General features: G+C 42.2%; 1 protein-coding gene across 1 annotated transcript; it reads left to right on the forward strand.

The window, feature by feature from the left end:
* Nucleotides 1-2,948: 2,948 nt before the first annotated feature.
* On the forward strand, nucleotides 2,949-7,255 carry LOC129186315 (keratin, type I cytoskeletal 18-like). The gene is made up of 7 exons (XM_054784450.1): nucleotides 2,949-3,465; nucleotides 4,527-4,609; nucleotides 4,811-4,967; nucleotides 6,286-6,450; nucleotides 6,528-6,653; nucleotides 6,743-6,963; nucleotides 7,046-7,255. The coding sequence occupies exons 1-7, from the start codon at nucleotides 3,034-3,036 to the stop codon at nucleotides 7,065-7,067; spliced, it is 1,206 nt and encodes a 401-aa protein (XP_054640425.1). The 5' UTR covers nucleotides 2,949-3,033; the 3' UTR covers nucleotides 7,068-7,255.
* The last annotated feature ends 1,013 nt before the right edge of the window (nucleotides 7,256-8,268 follow it).

The following is an 8,268-nucleotide window of genomic DNA, read 5'->3' on the forward strand; positions in this document are numbered from 1 at the left end:
GGATCCAGGAGATGGCGCTGTTGTGCGATAGAAACTGCACGGACTCCTTTTTTTTCTAGTGTGGAGGGATTTTCAGTGTGTATCACAGGCACTATAACACGACTCGGGCTTCTCCCACTCCCCACAAAACTTTGGTGGCGTTTTCTGCTCATCGCAGACTCCGTTTCGTCTCTCACCATAAGAATTAGTTTTTGACATATCTGACATTATATAGACGTTTATAAAATACAATCCAGTCAGGTTCATTGGGTGTAACCATTCTTTTTTTCAGTTAGTTTTTCGCGGCTGACCGTTTCGACTGCTCACTCTCCTGCCTCAGAGTGGTCACGTCGTGTTGTTGTGAGGTGTCTTGTCAGCTGACAAAACCAGAGGAAAAACATATTTTGGTAGATTTTCAACAATTGTGTTTTTTTCAGACGAGATTTACTTTTTCATAACTGACAGTATTGACAGTATCTTCGTCAGAGGGGTCACGAGCTATCGCTATGACGTCACAGACAAGCGCAAACACACACGGCAACGTCCAAACGCTCCAAGCCCAAAAAATGCGCCATACCATCATAAATAAAATGCTGCAATCACATAAATAAATACAGCAAGATTAAAAAAAAAAAAAAGCTAAAGAAAAATGCTGCAAATGTAAAAAATACACACAAACCCCACAAACAACTGCATGAGAGAAATGCTCCAAGTTGACTGAACAAAATGTAAATATGCCAGGCTACCAGAGGCCCACACCTGAGGGATGTCCATCTTTAAAGATATTAACAGGATGGCCAGAAGAAAAATGTTTGCCCTTTCAGGAGGCAGAATGAAAAGGTACATTTTTCTGTATGTTTTTAATTGGCAACCAATTTAAATAGCTAATGTTGAGTAGGATTTGCTCCCCTTGTTGCTTGTTTTTGGGGGTTTGTATGTGTTCTTTTGCAGCATTTTCCTTTTAGCATTTGCTTTTCATCTTGCAGTGTTTATGAGAATGCAGTGTGTTTTATGACATTTGTGTTATTTTTGGTCAGTTCTGTGTACGGAGCATTTTGGACCATACATTCCCATTTTCCCTGGGAAACTCCCTTATTTTGCCCTTCTTCCCCGGCGTCCTCCCTTTCACACATTTTACCATATTTTTTAACTTCCCTCCCTTATTTACTCCTATTTTCCAGGGAAATTTCCCGTATTTTCAAATGCAAATGCCGACAGGTATGGTCTGGACTTTGCTACGTGTTTACCCCTTTCAGCCACCATAGCTCTGATGGCTGAACCCCTGTACTCCCGTAACTGGTTTAAAGGTGTGAAACTCTTAGTATCTGTTGAGCATTAGTGTGGGATTAATCAAGGCAAAAACATGTATGCGTTATTTCTTGCGTAGCGTTTGCTGATGAGCTAACATGCTGCATACCGAGTTTGTACACAAGCAAGGGTATCCATTAGACAATGAAACTGCAGGGGAACTCGGAAAGCTGAAACAGTTAATTCAAGTATGAAGCATAAACTCCTGTCGTCATCTCCTGCTCTGACTAAGACACTGTTGCTGCTGTCTCCCTTTGTTCCTGTCATATCAGGATCAGAGCTGAGCAGCTCGGACTCTTGTTTGTTTGTTTAGGGGTTGTGATGGTGAAGCATTAATGTTGTCAGCATGTTTCCTAACAAACAAGACACAGTCACAACAGTCATGTGGTTTCAGTCATGCTGACTTAATTGATCATTCCTCTTTATATCTCTCTGGTCCTTTCGCAAACCAGATTTTTTCCACAGTTTTCTTCTTGGCTGTCTGCTCATTTTGCAGTGCTATCTGATCAAGTACAACTAAGGTTGTGTGCAAAGCCCTGGAGGGTGTTTGCAAAAAGGATCATTTGACTTTGCGATCCACTTTTGAAGCGCTGAATGCAAATATACTCACATCACAAGCTAGCTTCAGTTATGAGCTGTAAGAATTATGTATCTGGCTAATTATCTGAACATTTTGACAGTATTTAAGTCCATGGTGTATTCAAACGTTGGTGCCCATTCATCCTTAAAGTAGACCAGTTCAAAAGAGGAGTCATGTTCCCATATTGATCCTTGCAATGTGTTTCCTCGGACTTCTTTTAACCTTTTAAACCCAAGGGGTCTCTGAAGATAGGTCTGAAGTACAGTTTGCCCCTCACCAAAACTGACATAATCAGATATAATGTGATGAGTGAACAAAGGTGCTCTTTATTTTGTTTTTGATTGTATTATGGTATCAGGGTGTCAGCAAACAAGCCTCATGGATCTCACCCTTTCCATCATCTCCAGGGTATTTCAGAAGCTTGTGTGTCCCTGAGTTTTCTTTGTGAATATGGGAACAGTCATTGTCCTCACTGTTAACGTATTGTATGTTTTGAAATGTGATTACAGCTGTAGGTGTGGTTGTCAACATTCACTAGCTAACTCTAGCTAACTCTGGTAAACAAATACGCTTCATCTATAAAGCACACACACACACACACACGCACACACACACACACACACACACACACAACCAGACCTTATTCCTTTATCTCCTTTGGGCAAAAAGTGTTTTTCTTGTGTCTGTTTGACCAAACATGGAGTCTACAGCTAATAGCAGACATCATTCCTTTTATGAGCAAACCAAAGGTATTTTGATGCTTTTGCCAAAAATATTCTACCATTTCTGTTCTATTGCAGTTTGTAGTGTGAAAGCATGTACGGCTTAACTCATTTGCGTCTAATCTCAACCGCTCAACCAAATTGACTGATTTGCATTGTTCCTGTGTTTGTTTCATACATCTACGTTTCCATGGCAATGAAAGATATACTCGGTTAGAAAAGGAAACATGTGGGCAATGGAAAGCGTGAGAGAGAGAGCAGGAAAATAAAAAAATGGGGCGATGTTGAAGTGGGCAGGGTCTGAAAAGGCCGGCTGTGATTGAGGGAGAGAAAAAGGAGGAGTATAAGTTCCCCACTTCCCACTGCCATCGCCTCTTTTGAAGCCGACCAGCAGTGAGCCTCTACTTCTCATTTTCATCTCTGTAACGCAGAAACGTCTCCATCATGAGCTACAGGAGGACCACCATTCAGCAGATACCTGCTTCCCACATCTCACCCCGGTACTATTCTGCCAGCAGTTATGGTGGCGCCGGTGGCCGGGACACCCGCATCTCCTCTGTGGCTGTGTCTTCTTTGCGTTCTGGAGCTCCGATCACCTCCTCATCTAGTGCCTTCAAGCTGAGCAGTGGTATGGGTGCAGGTTTCGGCGGATCTGTGGCGACTGGTGGTGGCATGGGAGCTGGGATAACTGGCAACGAGAAGGGAGCCATGCAGAACCTCAACGACCGCCTGGCCAACTACATTGAGACGGTGAGGAACCTGGAACAAGCCAACCAGGAGCTGGAGATGAAGATCAGGGAGGCCTTGAAGGCAGGAGGGCCTGACATGAGAGACTACAGCAAGTATGAACCCATCATTGAAGACCTACGTAAACAGGTAGGTTTGGCAAAAAGGTGCTAATATACTTATAGCAGCAGGTCACATCAGTGGTTTTTTATTGATCTTTAGGTCCAACAATCCCCAAACTTTTCTCAGCTCAGTCCTCAAAGTTAGAAATTTGGTTCCTCCCCATGACTCAAACTTACATCACTCTATCATGTACTGCCATCACGTCGGCATAAACTGTGCATAAACCAATGATAACAGTAATTATGAATCAACAAAAGCTGCCTTGGCTGACAATGCAGCAAAGAAGGGTTCAACAAGTTATCAAATTTCTTGCATCTGAATGAAGGGTGTGGTGGCCTGATAGCTCCTACCCTCCCCCATAAATCTGTACTTCATGCCAGAAGCTGGTCAGAACTTCCTCCTGATGAGTCACCAACATGAGGGCAACTTCCACATTCAAAAGTTCTCCAAATGCTTGTAATTGAGATTCTGCACCACACCCCTGTATCTGTGGGCCTCAATGTGAAACAGATGTGTGGTAAAGAGACACACACAAAGGATCTTGTACTGCCAGCGAGAGCTCGTGTGAGCGTACTCGTTGCATAACAATCAGCTTCACTCAGCAAGAGTCAAATGTCACATACTTTTCCAAATGGCAAATATCTTTCAGTGTCTCTAATGCCACATTTTTTCTCTCAACTCATAAAGTGACATGTGTTTCCCCTTTCCTGCCAGACAGGATAACATGGATTAAAATCACACCCACTCACAAGGAATTTAGCCTTCGAATTCTGCCCACATAAACACACGCATATAAACAAATCAGGGAGAAACACATTCGAGTTATGCAGGATTCACTCTTTTCCAGGCAGGAGGATGGTGGGTTCCAGTGGAACATTCTTCCTGTTCTTCCGTGGCCCCTTTGTGTAATCTGACTCTTGAGAGCCCACACAGATGTGGAGATGTGCGGATTTCTTTCTCATTGTACATAACGATAAGAGCGGCGCCGTCAAAAAATGCATCATGTGAAAACGGCAACATGACTGTGAGCAGAGCACTTAGTGTCACCTACTAACATATGTCAACAACAACCTGTCACATTTTTCTAGATCTTTAACAAGATAACAGAAAATGCTCGTCTGGTGCTCCAGATTGACAACTCCCGTCTGGCTGCGGATGACTTCAAAGTAAAGTATGTCATTTTTACTTCATGCTCTCATTTATTTACTTCAAGTCACGTGAATGTGGAAAAATCAAGGTTGGCTCACACAAATGGCATTCGGCCTTGCTGAGGCAAGAGAAACATTGTCTTTAAACAGTTTTGATTACCCCAAGACTTAAAAAAATGCAACACAGTGTTTGTAATACAGTGTGTTTGTTTGTTTGTTTACAGGTTTGACACCGAGCTGGCTATACGCCAGTCTGTTGAGGCCGACATTGCCGGGCTGAAGAAAGTAATTGATGACACCAACATGAGCAGGATGAACATTGAGAGTGAGATTGAAGCCGTGAGGGAGGAGCTCGAGTTCCTTAAGAGGAACCATGAGAATGTGAGTGTGTCACGATTGGCTCAAGCAGCGTTTTGGATCCCGTGACGCAGAGAGAGGAGGACAATCCGTGATAACAAAAAAGTGTTTATAACAAAGAGAGGACTAAAAAAACAAAATACAAGAATAGCAAACGGTAATGAGTCCAACGCAAAAATACCAGGCCACGCCGCAGAAAAGAAATGACAAAAGGCGCTGCTAGAAAAAGTAGTAGCTGCTAGAAAAACAACCCACCAACAAAAGGCGCTGCTGAGAACCAAGCAGGAGATGAGAAACTAAAGGCGCTTCTGAAAATCAAGCAGGCAGGTAACTTTAGCGAAGATACTAATGCGGCACCGCTGGAGATGGCCAGGCAGGGAGAAAGTACACTCACAATGCAGGTGAGATTGACCAGAAAGCTAAACACACGATAGGTTAACACATAAAACATAGCAATACGGGAAGCAGGCGAGGAGCAGGGAACAATCTGGCAACGAGCTGTTGCGGATGACCAGCTTAAGAAGACCAGGAGCCCTAACGAGCTGCATGTGTACGGCGGTGGCTTCGCCTCTGCAGGGAACAGCATGCACTGCAAGAGACGGCAGATAGGCGGCAGCAGAGCGACAACACAGAGCACGACAGAGTGTGCAGTACATTTGTACCATGTGAATATTAGCTTTCCAAAATACTTTACAGTTCTGATTAGGGTTGAATCAAATAAAAAACGATATGCTTTGAAAGTACAAAAAGTAATAATTGGTATGATTTTTACAGCACTTTTTCAGCGGGGACCCGCATGGGGCCCAGGGGTCTTACTAATGCACCAAAATTAATGTTTTGATAATTTATTGACAGAAACGAGGCTCTAACAATTTCACCTATCCTCTCTGCACTTCACAATGTATAGTTTTTGTTTTTCTTGTTGACATAGAAAGTGTTATTCTGACAAAAAAATGGCATGAAAATCTAAAAAAAAAATTCTAATAATAACAAATACATTACAGTTTGGAGTTCTGATTAAAAATATATTAATTTTGTTATTGTAACAGCTCTTTTTCTGAAGGAACCTGTTTGGGTCCCGAGGATCTGAAGTGTTTTATTTTTTAGGGGCACTTGGGAGGGTTAAGATAGATAATAATGCACATTTTTGATTTTGATTAAAAACTCTATTAGTCATGCAGTTGTGTTCTTCACTAGTTTGAACTATTAGGTAGTATTGTTTATTCCACATTGGGTTATACAGCACAATGAGCATAGTGGCTCACCTAATGCTACATTTGTAAATGAACATTATACTGTGCGCTGTGCATCATCACTGTGATTTTTTCTGTGTGTCCTGCAGGAGGTGAGGGAGATGAGGAATCAGATCTCCCAATCAGGAGTGCAAGTTGATGTTGATGCTCCCAAAGGTCAAGACTTGGCCCAGATCATGGAGGATATGAGAGGAAACTATGAGAAGATTGCTGTTAAGAATGCAGAGGATCTGAAACGATGGCATGAAAATCAAGTAAGGCCACGCTACGAATCATGCATAAGGTTGAAAGTGTTCTGGTTTGATACTGTTCTTCATTCCCTCAACTTTAGACAGCAGATGTTCAGGCGCAGGTATCACAGAACACAGAGGCGCTCCAGGGTGCACAGACGGAGAGAAGTGACTTATCCAGACAGATACAGACTCTAGAAATCGAGCTTGCCTCTCAACAGAGCTTAGTAAGCATAAATCGCCGTATATGTTTTTATTTCCATCCATTTTTAGTGGAATAACAACTTCCCATCACTCCTTCATGACGTATCATTAGAAAGCCTCCCTTGAAGACACACTACGCAACACAGAGCTACGTAACAACATGGAAATGGAGAAGTACAACGCCATTATTATACGTCTGGAGGAGGAGCTTGCGCACCTGCGCGCAAACATTCACCAGCAGACCCAGGAGTATGAGGCGCTGCTCAACCTCAAGGTGAAACTGGAAGCTGAGATTGAGACCTACAAGAGCCTGCTGGATGGCGGTGATTTCAAGTAAGAGTTTTGTGGAGATGACCAATGTGCAACGAGAACAATAATAAAATCTTATTGACATGTCTCTTTTTGTTCTCTACAGGCTCCAGGATGCGCTTCAATGAGCTGCCAGAGTCCCTGTGAAAGAAGCTCCATGGCTCAATAAAGTATACTGATGTATACTGCCTCACTTGTTCAATTAATAAATGTCATTTCCAAACATAATTGCACCACATCTGATAAAGTCAATCAAGCTGTGTGTGTGTGTGTGTGTGTGTGACCTGGTGGCAATAAAACAATTTGTTAAAAATCATCCTTACTATTGGTGTATGTTTTTATTACAACACAACTGTTTTCATCATAGCTCTCGGAACTAAACTTAAACATGATTATTTCATTATTTAGATGATTATATTATGTTCATTAGCAATTGCTAAAGTATATTAATTGTAATTATGGTTGGGCATCGATGGGAACTGGGACTAACATTCCGATTCGTCCGGGATCGTTCGAATACAGCTTTTACCCACAGGCCATCAGGCTTCTCAACGAAGCACTCACACGCGCCGCACGTAACACACACTCATAACACTTTGTTTATTTATTTATTTATTGGTATTAACGTATCTTCTGCTTAATTTATTGGTGTTAATGTTTCTTTTGTTCTTATTCATGTTCTTGTGTTTTTCCTATTTGGGAGAATGAACAGAACAAGAATGTCATTGCATAGTATAACTACCTGTTTTACTGTGCATATGACAATAAAACTCTTGAATGATTTTATTTCAATTCCTAGATCCGATGCTCACTTCGCCGACCAAATATCCGTGAACACCAACGAAGAAGAAGCCGGTGAGCACCAGCGAAGAAGCAGCGGCTAAAAAGTTAGGCTTAACTTCATGAAAAAGAACGGTCGGCTCAGTGCAACATTTGCAACCCAATTATATCATGCAAAGGAGGGTGCGCGATCAACATGATTCATGTTCACACATTCATGGTGGAGAAATAACACAGAACCTCGTCTTTGATGTACTACATCGGACTTCCTGTAGGAAGTCCGTATCTGGGAAGTCAAACAATAAATGACGTCTGTCTTATGCCAATATAAGCCAGGGTTTCAGGATGTTAGCTGATGTGGAAGTTCGATGTAAATACAGGACGGCTCGGCAAGTTTACTCATGTGCACAGCAGTCTCCTGTTAGCAACAGTCGAGGGACCTTCTGAACTCACACAACACACTTCCGGCCTTCAAAATAAGAGCAGTTTCGGCTAAAATCCTGTTTACCTGTGTTCACAAGATAAGGGTTTCATAAAAAGAATTTACAC

The sequence above is a fragment of the Dunckerocampus dactyliophorus genome, chromosome 8 (genome assembly GCF_027744805.1).
Source record: "Dunckerocampus dactyliophorus isolate RoL2022-P2 chromosome 8, RoL_Ddac_1.1, whole genome shotgun sequence".
In the NCBI taxonomy this organism is placed as follows: Eukaryota; Metazoa; Chordata; class Actinopteri; order Syngnathiformes; family Syngnathidae; genus Dunckerocampus; species Dunckerocampus dactyliophorus.